Source organism: Felis catus, chromosome B4 (genome assembly GCF_018350175.1).
Source record: "Felis catus isolate Fca126 chromosome B4, F.catus_Fca126_mat1.0, whole genome shotgun sequence".
Classification (NCBI taxonomy): Eukaryota; Metazoa; Chordata; class Mammalia; order Carnivora; family Felidae; genus Felis; species Felis catus.
The window spans coordinates 36,945,403-36,960,031 of record NC_058374.1 but is presented as its reverse complement, the minus strand read 5'-3'; the positions used below and the strand labels follow the sequence as shown (position 1 = coordinate 36,960,031).

Sequence of the window (14,629 nt, the reverse complement as noted above, 5' to 3'; positions counted from 1 at the left end):
TTAACAACCAGAATGACATGCATAGCTGGTTAAACATGTAAAAAGCAGGGCATTGCATTCTCTATTGCATATGGAGTATTATATTTTTGAGTGCCAAAATTCTCTTTAGTGGTTGTGAGTATACCTAAGTGGTGATCCATATGAGATTCTAATAATAGTGTCTGATTTAAGGTAGACTAATGGTTTTCATTTGTGGTGGTCTTTTTCTGATAGTAGGTTTCAACTTTTAATGTCATTGAAAAGACTGGAACCCATTTCAAGCATTTCAGTGGTTTACCTGTATGATTGTTTCTTTGTTAAAGAATAAAAATCTAGGGGCACCTGGTTGGCTCAGTCAGCTAAGTGTCCGTCTCTTGATTTTGGCTCAAGTCGTGATCTCATGGTTTGTGAGATTGAGCCCTGCGTTGGGCTATGGTCTGACAACATGGTACCTGCTTGGGATTCTCTCCCCCTCCCTCTCTGCCACTGCTCTGCGTGCGTTCTCTCTCTCTCTCTCTCTCTCTCTCTCTCTCTCTCTCTCTCTCCCTCTCCCTCTCCCTCTCCCTCCCTCCCTCCCTCCCTCGCTCCCTCCCCCTCCCCCCTCTAAATAAACAACCATACAAACCAAACCAACCAACCAACCTACCTACCTACCTTAAAAAAAAAAAAATGAATAAAAATCTAAGCCTTACACAGTATTTAGGGTACCTTACTCTAAATTTACCAAATGTTTTTGCATAGCTTATTTATTCTGCTTGTGGAATTCTCATTGACTTTAGAGAAGGAGTTGATTTTTTCTTCCCCTGTAGAATGAGGAAGTTCCTTAAAGAGCTTATATTAAATTGATGACTGCAGAAAGTTATCTGAACATTGTATCTAGGCTTCTTTTATAGTTACTTTCTTGGCAGGAGTTTATGTGTATGCCTAAATACAGTCTCTAAAAGTGTGAGCTTATATATTATTCATTTACTGATTAATGAACCAATATTTATAATAGACCTAACGTGTGCCAGATATGATGATAGAAAATTGGGGTGGAGGTGTAGGATCCAGTCTACTTGTGAAGACATGTATCAAACAAAGAATTATAATATGGTCAGGGGTTAGTGTTACAATGTGTATATACAGATGGGAGAATAGAGATAAATGTGGCAAACATATAAATATATGAAAGAATGGAGAACATGTGTGTATGTGTATGTATATATAACATGTATATGTGTAATAAAATACAAAGAGCGTTTTATTCTCATGGAGGTAAAAGCAAGGTAATCTTTTCAAAGGAGATAACTTTTATGTTGCTTTTTGAAAGCCATGTAAAGTAAACCAGCTAGTTCTAGTATTAGCTCAAGAGACTAATCATATTCTGCAGCTTGATTTTTCTCTCTAGAACTTATTGCCATCCTACATTCTATATTTATTTCATTCATTCATTGTCTACTGCATTAGGATGTAATCTCTTTGAGGATAGGGATTTTTGTCGTTTTTATTACTTCTGTATTCTCAACACCTAGAAAAGTTTCTGGCCTATAGCAAGCAGTAGCTCAAGTATGTGTTGAATGAATGAATGAAATTTGTGAGTTCTACAGTAATTGCCTTATTATTTCTTTTAGTTTATTAAAGCTGTCTCTTGGGGCGCCTGGGTGGCTCAGTCGGTTGAACATCTCACTTTGGCTCAGATCTTGATCTCACGGTTTGTGTGTTCAGGCAGGCTCCCTCTGCCCCTCCCCCACTCACTCTCTTTCTCAAAAATAAACATTAAAAAAATTTTTTTAAAAAGGCTATCTCTCTATAATCCCTTTATTTATTTATTTTTTTACTCAGTGTCTTTCATTATGGGTACTTGAGTTTCCTATGATAACATGCTATCTCCATAATGTTTCTCAAACCTACTCCCTCCTTTCCATCTCTCTTAGCTCATCTGGTCTTGAAAATCTTTTACCTGAATTGATAAGCTCTATTTGTTTTCCATGTAAGTCCCCTTAAATTATTTCTCCATAGCCATCAGAATTATCTATCTAAAAGACAGAACTGACCAGACCATTTCTTTGTTTAAAAACACCTAATGGTTGTCCTCTGTCAGAATAAAATCTGTCTAGTATAGATCACACACAGAGCCATCCATAGCATGCGTTCAGCTCCATAATGTATATGAAGGAATGAATAATTTCAAAAGGAATTTCATTGAAAATGCTTCCTGTTTGGATAAAAGAAGATCTAAGATTATATCTTAACACTAGTGTTTAAGAACAGTTTTTCTTTATACAGCTAATTTGTCTGTCTTACTGGCTTGTTCTAATCCTCAATTCATTGTGATTTACAATGTCATTATTGAAGTAATCCAGTTTCTCATGTTTTTCCTCTCTATAATTCCTCTCTCCATCCCATCTCTATATCTTGGGTCTTTTCTCTCTAGCTATTTTCCTTATTTCTTTAGAGACTTATATATATGTGTATGTGCATCTTTTCTCTGTTCTGGATATAAATTCTAACTTTAAAATTTTGCATGCAGTTTTGAAACCCTTAGGATTAAATTATTTCTATGGAACACACTCAGAGATAACCCTGATCTACCTGTTTTCAACTTAAAATTATTTTTATTGTGACTATATTTCTCTTAATTTCCTCCCCCCCTCCCGCTCAGATTGAAAATCTTCAAGAGCAACTTAGAGATAAGGAAAAGCAAATGAGCAGCTTGAAAGAACGAGTCAAATCTTTGCAGGCTGACACTACCAACACCGACACTGCCTTGACAACTTTGGAAGAAGCCCTTGCAGAGAAAGTGAGTGACTGGTTTGGACTCTTCATAGACACATTTCCTCTGCTTTCTCATTAATGTAAAATTTTCTCTAGTAATGAGACTTGGAAATAAAAGGCAGAAGACGTCCCTTGGGGCAAAAGAGAAAGCTTTCTGTACTATTGCTGACATAGATAGTATAGGGGAAAGAAAATCCACTCTGTTTTTGTCAACTTAAGCATCTCTTGTTAGGCAAGATGGATTCCACAGTAGAGGGCAGTGGCTCAACTTTGTAAACAGTAAGCCATATTTTCCCCATTTACTATCTTCTGAAAAAAAAGAAAAGTTCTTTTTATTTATCTCATCAACTAGGATTTGGGGATGTAGAATATTAGACATTGACCATCAGGAAGCACTATATTATTAGTTCTCTTTTACTATACCACACTGGTACCTAATATAGTCATGGATTTTAGTATTAATACATTTAGTATTAATGCGTTAATACATACTTGCTATTTTTCTAGTCTTGGCCTTGCTACCGCATTTTGTGTTTATGAGCAAACCTAATCTTTCAGGAATGGTTGACTAAGTAAATAAGTGGCCCAGCCGGACAAGTGTTTATGTCTTGGAAGGAGGTTTAAGGAATCTTGGTGGGGCGTTTTAATTGGATTTTTTTTTTAAAGGAATAGGGTCACTGTTTTTTAAGCGTCTTGGACTCAGAATGCTTCAGACTGTATGCCAGGGATCAAGGCTTGATCCCTGAATAAATTCAGAAATAATACCCAGAAATATGCTTAAATTGCTTCAACTTTTAGACTTCCTAAGTATCTGTTGACAGAAGTTTTAACGGCTCCTCTCTTTTACCCTGCTTTTTTATGCTTTGAGCTCAGTATGTCATAATCTCCCCAACCTCCTCCTTTTTTGGTGTGTGAATTGTGAGTTGTTTCCATTGCCTTATGGGCAACATGTGAATTACATATAAAAAAGGAGTATTTGTTGACTGTTGCCCTTAAGGTAGGGGTGTGTGTGTGTGTGTGTGTGTGTGTGTGTGTGTGCGCGCGCGCGTGCGCGCGCATGCATGCATTCATGCTTGTGCCCGTGTGTAAAGTTTTTGGATACTTGGGAGTTAAATGGGTTTTTCCAAAAGAATACTTTAGGGGATTCTAATACTATTTGAGATTATAGGAACAGAAACCCAGGGGAGTCAAAAGACCAAGGCCACATCTTTGTTATAGCAAGATGAGTAGGAGGTATGACTTCTTTAAAAAGTAAATTATTAACAACTTACCACTGTCTTTTGAATGAAGCATGGGAGTGTGAAATTTTATCAGTAAAAGCTGAATTACACTCATATGGTATAAGTAGGAAAGGAATTTTCTTATGTATTGATGTGCTCTCTTATCAGGAGCGGACAATTGAACGCTTAAAGGAACAGCGGGACAGAGATGAGCGAGAGAAGCAAGAGGAAATTGATAACTACAAAAAAGATCTTAAAGACTTGAAAGAAAAAGTCAGCTTATTGCAAGGCGACCTCTCAGAAAAAGAGGTTAAGATCACCAAAATAGAATGATTTGTTTAGTTGGTGCATTGTATGTATATGTTGATGGTCTTTATGTAATGCATATAAAAATGTATTTGAGAAAAGGTTTTCTTAATATTCTTATAGTATGCCTTTTCAGAAGACCTTAAGGGGTATTTTGGAAAGCTTTGCAGAGGTGTAGTAGATTGGATCATTCATTTCCTAAGTCTTCTCTCTTTCAATATGTTATGAGTTGGTTTCTTACTTGTTAATGACATTTTTATAGATTCTAAAAAACTGAAGCAGTTACACATGGAAAAATACTGTGCTAATGGTAAGAAGGGTGATAGATGAAAAGAATATGCAAATGGAGGACAACTTATTTACAATGGCTCTTAAAAATTTTTTTTTAATTTTTAATTTTATTTTAGAGCACAGGAGTTGGAGAGACGGGCAGAGGGAGAGAGGGAGAAAATCTTAATCAGGGTCTACATTTAACATGGAGTGTAATACAGGGCTCAATCCCACAACCCTGGGATCATGACCTAAGCTGAAATCAAGAGTCAGATGGCCAAGTGACTGAACCACCAGGCACCCCTATGGTACCTCTTAAGTACATCTCAGTATTGGCAGAGAAATCTTAAGTGATTGCTCACCAGTTGGGTGACTTAGTAGCCTTGCTTTGGGAGGATCCTGTTAATGTGACCTAAATAGTAGAAATACCTAATGCCTTATGATCATGTAATAATACATGAGCTTTAGAAACATTCTTGGGTTTTCTTTCTTATATCTTTTAAGAAAATTTATGGTGGGGCGCCTGGGTGGCTCAGTCAATTAAGTGTTTGACTTCAGCTCAGGTCATAATCTCGTTGTTCGTGGGTTTGAGCCCTGCATTGGGCTCTGTGCTGACAGCTCAGAGCGTGGAGCCAGCTTCAGATTTTGTGTCTCCATCTCTCTCTGTCCCTCTCCCACTCATTCTCTCTCTCTCTCTCTCCCAAAAATAAATAAACATTTGGAAAAAATTTATGGTAATTTTTATTTCTAGTGGAACTTCCCTTCTAAAAGGGAAAAGTGTTTTATATTTATGTTGGTGTAGCTACCACAGTAACTAGTAGTGACTCCTACTACTAGTGACTACTTTCATTCACAAAGCTTGATCTCCTTCCATTTATTTTGTGGGAATGGATATGTATTGATAGAACTCTTTTAAATTAAAAAAAATTTTTTTAATGTTTATTTTTGAGGGGGGGGGGAGAGAGAGAGAGAGAGAGAGAGCGAGCGAGCGAGCAGGGGGAGAGGCAGAGAGAGAGAGGGAGACACAGAATCTGAAGCAGGCACCAAACTCTGAGCTGTCAGCACAGAGCCCGACATGGGGCTCAAGCCCACAAACTGTGAGATCATGACCTGAGCTGAAGTCGGATGCTCAACCAACTGAGCCACCCAGTCGCCCCTCTTTTAATTTTTTTGAATGTTTATTATTTTTTTTGAAGGAAAGAGAGAGAGAGAGAGAGAGAGAGAGAGAGAGAGAGAGAGAGAGAGAGAAACAGAGCTTGAGTGGGGGAGGGGCAGAGAGAGAGGGAGACACAGAATCCGAAGCAGGCTCCAGGCTCTGAGCCATCAGCACTGAGCCCAACACAGGGCTCGAACCCATGTGAGATCATGACCTGAGCTGAAGTCAGACGCCCATCTGACTGACCCACCCAGGCACCCTGATAGAACTCTTAAATCACAATTCAATTGGTATTTCTTGGGAATTCAACTTATTTTAGTTGGGACTTGAAAGCTGAGGCTAACATTGTTTTATATTTCATGAATGTTCTTGAAATGGAAACTTCAGTATATAATAATGAACAGAAAATATAAGCCACCAAGATAATAAATTTAAAAATTTTATTTCCATTTTGTTTGTAATTAGTATTTATTCTAGATGTGTATTGCTTTTTTTAGGCTTCACTTTTGGATCTGAAAGAGCATGCTTCTTCCCTGGCTTCCTCAGGACTGAAAAAGGATTCACGACTTAAGACACTGGAGATTGCTTTAGAACAGAAGAAGGAGGAGTGTCTGAAAATGGAATCTCAGTTGAAAAAGGTTAAAGAAAATTTTTATACTTTTCTTACTTTGCTTTAAATAAGAACATAGTAGAAAGCTCTACAGGGTTCACATGTAATAAATTACCAATGATGTAATAATCCCCTAAAGTTCAACATGTCATTTATACCTTCATCAGTTCTCTTAGTGTATTTACCTTGTTTTATTTTACTACTGAAAATCCTCAAATTCTTAGAAAATTGACAGTTCAGAGGAAGAGTAAAATATAAGACCACAATGTAAAAATCTTAATTTTTCTGGTATTTTTCTTCCATTAGCATCGGGCTTCCTAGGAGATAATTTAGCAGTGATAGTCACCCATAGGGGTGAGTATTAGGATTGATATAGATATTTATTGTCCATTTCTCTGATTTATTTCTAAGATTTATATGGCAGTTTGTAGGTTTCAAAACACTTTCATATTTATAATCTCCGAGCTGTCAACTCTGTGAGTATTGGAACAGTTAACTGGGTTCAATTCATATGATGACTAATTAAAACAGGTACAGCCTAGTCTTGAGACTTTAAGATGTTTTTTGTTTTTAAAGTTTATTTATTTTGAGAGTTAGTGAAGAGCGTGTATACACACACGTGTGCGAGTGGGGTAAAGGCAGAGAGAGAGGGAGGGAGAGAATCCTCACTGTCAATATGTCAACATGGATCTCACGAACCATGAGATCATGACCTGAGCCAAAATCAAGAGTCAGATGCTAAACTGATGGAGCTCCCCAGGCTCCCCAAGACTTTAAGTTATGTTCTCTTTCTATGTATTGGGTGTATTCAACATGATATCCTTATAATGAATATTTCATGTAGAGTATGTCTAAAGCAAAATCACATTTTTAAGTTAAAGAGAGGAAGAAAATCCAGTATCTTATAGTTACTTTTGAATAAGTAGGAAAATACTATTTGTGAGATTATGGACTCCGATTATAACCAAGTCACATTTGATAGTTGGCTTTTTTTCCTCACTGGAAAGGTGGAAATAATTTTCTATTTAATACCTGAATATCAAAGGTGAAGCTGTTACATGTATTCAGAGTTATAAAACAGAGCAGGAACTATCAAGAGTAATGTTATTCATTAATATTCTAAACTCCCCTGTTTGTGACAATCCCACATTTTCTATTTGTTTACTTTTAATCTTCTTGTTATCATGGCCTCTTATATCTTAGGCTTTATCTGTAGGTTTATGAGAAAAAATAAAGTTATCTTTGGGTAGAGGAGGCTGATGGCTTTCCTCTACTTTGATTTATTATCTGTTTTAGTAATGGCCATTTTTCTTTTCATATTTTTCTTTGTTTCATTCTGGATCATTGTTTCTTTTCATTTTAGTTCATTACTGATATTTTCCTTTTAAACTGCTTCCACAGTTCCCAAGTCCAACAAGGAGGTTATTTGTATAGTTTTTATTTGTTTTGTTTGTTTTTTGCCTTTTCTCGCCTCTTTTCCTACCTTCCCTGGTTTTAATTGAGCATTTTATGTAATTCATTTTTCTTGCCCCTTTAAGCATATCAGTTGTATTTCTTCAGTTTTTTCAAGTGATTGCTCTAGAGTTTGCAGTATGCATTTTTTACTTATTTCCCAACTTTATTGAGATATAATTAACAAATAAAAATTGTATATATTTAAGGTTTACATGATGATTTATGTATACATTGCAAAATGGTTACCACAGTCAAGCTAGTTAACACATTTATCACCTCACATAGTTATTATTTTATTTTTTTGTGGTGAGAGCGCTTTTAAAATATACTCTCTTAGCAAATTTCAAGTATATAATACAGTATTATTAAGTATAGTCACTATCCTATACATTAGATCCTCAGAATTTACTCAAAACTGAAAGTTTGTAACCTTTGATCAACACCTCCTCATTTCTCCCATCCAAGTACTAACCAGGCCCGACCCTGCTTCCGAGATCAGACGAGATCAGGCACGTTCAGGGTGGTATGGCTGTAGACAACACCTCCTCATTTCTCTACCCTCTAGCTCCTTTTTTATGATTAAAAAAAGATTTTTAGCTTCTTTTTTATGATTAAATAATATTTATGATATATATGATATATATGTATCATATATATATAGTATATGCACACACAGAGACACATATTTCCTTTATCCATTCATCTGTTGATGGGTACTTAGATTCTTTCCATATCTTGGCTCTTGTGAGTAATGCTACAGTGAACATGAGAGTGTAGATATCTCTTTGAGATACTGATTTCATTTCTTTTGGATATATATCCAGGGATGGGATTGCTGGATCATATAGTAGCTCCATTTAAGAATTTCTAAGAAAGCTTTGTACTGTTTTCCATAATGGTTGTATGAATCTGCATTCCCATCAGTGGGGTACAAGGGTTCCCTTTTCTCCATAGTCTTGGCAACTCTCATTTCTAGTCTTTTTGATGATAGCCATTCTAACAAGTGCTACGTGTTATCTCACTGTGATTTTGATTTGCATTTCCTTGATGGTTAGTGATGTTTAGCTACTTTTCATGTACCTGTTGGCCATAGTTTGTCTTCTGTCTTCTTTGGAAGAACTATCTATTCAAGTCTTTCACCCATTTTAATGGGATTATTTGTGTTTGTGCTATTAAGTTGTATGAGTTCCTTACTTATTTTGAATATGTCAGCTATAAGTTTTGAAAATGTTTTCTCCTATTCTGTACGTTGCCTTTTCATTTTGTTGATAGTTTTCTTATAGAAGCTTTTTACTTTGATGGAGCTTTTTACTTTTTACTTTCATATAGAAGCTTTTTACTTCTATTTTTGCTTTTGTTGCCCGTGTTTCTGGTGTCCTATCAAAAAAATCACACAGTAAACATTTTTAATCAAAGTTCACTTTCAGAAAATGTTATCCCACTTTGTGTCGTGCAGGTACCATACAACAGAATCCTCCCAATTCCTTCTTCCCTTCCCTGATGACATTGTTATCATTCATTTCATTTATCCATATGTGATAATCACCCCAATACATTACTATCCTTACTTTAAAATTGTTACCTTTTAGACGAAGAATAAAAATAATAAAAGGTGAAATTTTAGCTTTATTCTTTCTTCAGTTCTCTTTCTTTCTATATGTATATGTGAGTTTCTGACCTATATAATTTTCCTTCTGCATGAAGCACTTCTTTTAATATATTTTTGCAGGGTAAGTCTACTGGCTATGAACTTCTCAGTTTTTGTTTGTCTAAGAAAGTCTTTATTTCTTGTTCACTTTTGAAAGATATTAAAAATGGTTATAGAATTCTAGGTTGGTGGGCTTTTTTCCTAACACTTTAAAGGTTTCACTCTGTTGTCTTCTTACATGATTTCTGATGAGAAGTCTACTGTAGTTCTTAACATTGTTACTCTGCTGGTGAGGTGTTTTTTTCCCCCTCTGACTTCTTTTAACCTTTTTTCTTTGTCTTTCATTTTCTACAGTTTTAATATGATGTGCTTACATGTAGATGCTGAGTATTTATATTGCCTGGTGTTCTGAGCTTCCTGATTTGGTGCATGTCATTAATTTTGGAAAATTCTCAGCCATAATTACTTAAAATATTTTTTTAAATGTTCATTTTTTAGAGAGAGAGAGTGAGTGAGTGAGTGAGTGAGCAGGGGAGAGGCAGAGAGACAGGGAGACATAGAATGCAAAGCAGGCTCCAGGCTCTGAGCTGTCAGCACAGAGCCCCATGTGGGGCCTGAATTCATATGAGCCATGAAATCATGACCTGAGCCAAAGTCGGACATTTAACTGACTGAGCCACCCAGGTGCCCTTAATATATTTCTTTTTTTCCTTTTGGTATTCCAATTATCTATATGTTTCACCTTTGAAATTACTCTGTAGTTCCTTGGATGTTCTCTACTGGTTTTTAATTTATTTATTTCATTTTTAAAAATCTTTTTGTTTTGGGAAGTTTCTATTGACTTGTCTTCATGCTTACGGATTCTTTCTTCAGCCAAATCCAGCCTACTAATGAGTCCATCAAAGGCATTAATTTCTCTTACAGGTTTTTTATACCTAGAATTTCCTTTTGACTCTTAAAGTGTTCACCTCTCTGATTATATCACCCATTTGTTCTTGAATATTGTCTCTTTTCCCGTTAGGGACCTTAACTTTTCATCAGTTGTCTTAAATTCCCTGATTAATTCCAACATTTCTGTCAAATATCTGAGTCTGATTTTGATGCTTACTGTATCTCTTCAGACTGTGTCTTTTCTTGTCCTTTATCACACCTTGTAATTTTTTTGTTGAAAGCCAGATATGTTGTATCAGGTAGAAACTGAGAAAGTGTATCAGGTAGAAACTGTACCTGCAGAAACTGAGGTAAATAGGCTTATGTGTGAGGTTTTAATCTGGCTAGAAGTTGAGCTGTATTTAATGTTTGCTGTAGCTGTAGGTGCCAGAGGCTTCAGTCTCCTCTAAGTGTCCTTGTCTTTGTTGACTTTGTGCTTCTGTCTTCAGAGAGTCTGCATCTTGTAGCTCTTTCAGCTGTTACCCTTTGTTATCATACTAGAACCCTATTGTTGTGGTGGTAAGATGTGGGAAAAGATAAACTTTCTATAATCTGATGATTAAGTCTTGGTCTTTTATGAGTCTGTGTCCCTCGCTGTGACCTTCACTAAGGTTTTCTCCTTAGCTAGAGGGGGCTAGAACGGGAGGAATGCCCATCTGCCAGGTGGGATAAAACTCTGTTAAAATCTTTGCTCCTGGAGAGTCTGCCTTTGGGTAGAGTATGCTTTGGGCATTTATTACCCCTCCACACCCTTACCAGAACCACAAGGGGATTTTTGCGAGCTCTTCACTGTGAGAACTTGGTGAGGTTCCTGGGGGTAAAGACTGTGAAAGAGTGGTGGGTCTGCCCTGAAACTGCAGCTTCTAGGGCTTTCTCACTGTCATGCTTGTCCACACTCAGCCTCTAGTATTTCCTCAAAGTTACCAATTGAAGTGTTTCTGCCAACAGCTTTGCTCCGGGTAAGTAGATCCCAGCTGTGACCCCCTGGATTTGCCTGTGTCTCTTGATTTTGGAGTTGTAGTTTGCCCTTTGCCCTCAGTTCTCTGATAGGTCCAAGAAAAGTAACTCATATTCAGTTTTTTAGTTTTTTCTTATTTTAAGAATGGTAGTGGTGACTTCCAAGTGTTTTACATGTTGGAGCTGAATTTATAGCTGTTTTCCATATAGAACAGACTTACTCATTCTTGTTTTATGAAGATATATATGTGAGTTTTGCCATTTAGAATAACATCTAAAATAAACCTGCAATAAAAATACAATTATTGCCTATATTTGGGAATCAGATTTAGTTTTATTAATTAATACATAAATATTTATGGAATCAGTAGGTTACCTCTCCCAGGGGATTTGAGAGTATATCACAGAGGTCTGAGTTAACAATATACATGTCTTATGTAGCTTTTTGAGTTCTACTAGATGTCAGATGAACTTGAATACTTTATATATTGTCAAAGTGTTTCTAAAGCCATTAATTTACGTTGGAAATTACTTCTCAAGAAAGGAAAAAAAGACAATTTTGACTTAAAATATGTCTTAGAGTAAATGAGTATTTCCAATGTACGATTGAGATAAGAGTTAGGCAATAAAATGTGAGACTCAGAACAATTTTTATCTCATTCTCGTAATAAATACTTCCCTTGCACATTTTAAAAGCAGAGCAGTGAAACAGAGACAAATACCACATGATATCGCTTACATGTGGAATGTAAAAACAAAAACAAAAACCTGAACCCATAGATACAGAGAACAGATTGGTGGTTGCCGGGGGTGGGAAGTGGTGGTGTATAGGTGAAATGGGGAAGGGATTCAAAAGGTAAAAACCTACAGTTACAAAATAAATAAGTCCTGAAGATGTAATGTGCAGCATGGTGACTGTAGTTAATAATACTTTTTTGTATATTTGAAAGTTGCTGAGAGCAAGTAGATCTTAAAAGTTCTCATCACAAGAAGAAAATTATTTGTAAGTTTGTGGTAATAGATGTTAATTAGGTACATTGTGACCATTTCACAATATGCTGTACATAGTCAAATCATTGTGGTGTATGCCTGAAACTAATATGTCAATTTCATCTAAAATAAATAGAACCAAATATTGTTATATATATATATTTTTTAATTTGCTACAGTTTTAATTCTTCTTAGTAGCTTATTAGGCCTAGGGTTTTGTTATCTTTGTCTTTTGTGTTAACGTTTTGTTGTTGTTTTATAGCTTACTAGTAGGTTTATTTTTATTTTTTTACATAGATACAGCTTATTTTTTAGTTGTGGGAACTTTTTTAAATGTTTGTTTATTTTTGAGAGAGAGCGTGCATGAGTGCTCTCAAAAGGGGGAGGGGCAGAGAAAGAGAGAGGGACAGAGGATCTGAAGCTGGTTCTATGCTGACAGCAGGGAGCCTGATGTGGGGGTCAAACTCATGAGCCGTGAGATCACAACCTGAGCTGAAGTTGGACACTTAACCGACTGAGCCACCTAGGCACCCCGGTTGTGGAAACTTTTAAAATCTATTTTCTGAAGGGTGCTTGGGTGGCTCAGTTGGTTAAGTGTCTGACTTTGGCTCAGGTCATGATCTCATGGTTCATGGATTCAAGCCCCACGTTGGACTCTGTGCAGACAGCTCAGAGCCTGGAGCCTGCTTTGGATTCCATGTCTCCTTCTCTGTCTCTCTGCTCCACTTCCATTCATGCTCTGAAACAGAATAGAAAATTCAGAAATGAACCCACATTTATTTGTAGGTTGATATGAAGTGATATTTGGCACATTTTCTTGCTAAAAACCGTAAGTGGCATAAGGTTGGAGTTCTAACTTATATTTATTCATAAGGCTCTGATTATTATTGAAATTTTCAAAGAAATTTCTCTATTTTGTTTGTAGTAGAAGGGAACTAATCTTGAGATAATGATACATTCAAGACATTTTTTACTTCTAGCTTAGGAATTTATATCCTAGATATGAATTTGGGTATTTTATGTCTTCAGCATGAGATAATGACCTTAAAATTATTAAGAACAGTCTTGAAATTCAACTTCTGAATTATCAGAATTGTAAAAAGTGCTAACTTCTTTTTTTTTTCTCCTCTGGGAAGAAATCTCTCTTCCTAGAGAATTTTTTTATTGTTAATTTTTTAAATTATATTTTTTAACCTTTTACTTTTTTTTTCTCTTGTTCTATTCTTATACCATTTCATTCTACCTTTTTCTCTTCTTTTCTTCCTGACTCTTCTTCCTTTTCGGTCCTGAAAATAGTTTTAAGCCACTCATTCAGACCAGTAAGTGACATGACAGAGTAGTGCCATAAAGCCTAGGTAGATGTTTTTTTCTGTATTTTGTATGAGAGGTTTTTTTTTACTACTCTAAAAAAAAGTGAATGCACAAGACCTTCTCTCTCCCTTCCTCAAGTAGGAATTCTATAGACTTTCTAAAATGACTCCTGTCTAAAGCATACAAAGTATAGATTTGGATTGAATACAAACTGGAAAAGTTTCTGAGATCAAAATTCCCCCCCCACCCCCACCCCAGGCTTTGAGATGTGTTTGCATTTCTGCTGCTTTTGCCTTGTTTTCTTCTTCTTTTTTTTTTTTGTTTGTTTATTTTTGAGACAAGAGAGACCTAGCATGAGTGGGGGAGGGGCAGAGAGAGGGAGACACAGAATCCGAAGCAGGCTCCAGGCTCTGAGCTGTCAGCACAGAGCCTGACAGGGGGCTCGAACTTGTCAACAGTGAGATCATGACCTGAGCCCAAGTCGGACACTCAACTGACTGAGCCACTCAGGTGTCCCCATTGCCTTGTTTTATTCTTAATGATTAATTGATTCAGAGTTGCCTCTCTTTCCTCCTTTCTTTTCATTTTATTTATTTGTTTATTTATTTATAAATGCTTATTTATTTTGAGAGAGAGCACAGCGTGAACAGGGGACAGGGAGAGAGGGAGAGAGAGAATCCCAAGCAAGCTCTGTGCTGTCAGTGCCGAGCCCCACAAGGGGCTCATTCCCACAAACCGTGAGATCATGACCTGAGCTGAAATCAAGAGCTAGATACCTAACCAACTGAGCCACCCAGGCGCCCTACCTATCTTTATGCTAGATTTTATCTTGTGGCTTTTAACACCACCAGTTTAAGGTAGAATTTTGCTAACACATTAAAATACATCTTCCAGTGAACATTTTTGTTTTTTTTTTTAGTGTTTATTTTTGAGAAAGAACACAAGCAAGGGAGGAGCAGAGAGTGACAGAGACAGAATCTGAAGCAGGTTCCAAGGCTCCAAACTGTCAGCACAGAGCCCGACATGGGGCTCAAACTCAT

The 14,629-nt window shown here is 36.5% G+C and overlaps 1 protein-coding gene across 13 annotated transcripts in view; it reads left to right on the top strand.

Annotated features, from left to right (window-relative positions):
• ERC1 (ELKS/RAB6-interacting/CAST family member 1) overlaps window positions 1-14,629 on the top strand; it is a 515,425-nt gene that overhangs the window by 173,739 nt on the left and 327,057 nt on the right. For all 13 annotated transcript variants that reach the window (XM_023256613.2, XM_023256607.2, XM_023256611.2 and 10 more), the window contains 3 exons: window positions 2,624-2,761; window positions 4,125-4,265; window positions 6,186-6,326. In XM_023256613.2, the coding sequence (XP_023112381.1) occupies window positions 2,624-2,761; window positions 4,125-4,265; window positions 6,186-6,326 (420 nt within the window). The remainder of the gene's footprint in view (window positions 1-2,623; window positions 2,762-4,124; window positions 4,266-6,185; window positions 6,327-14,629) is intronic.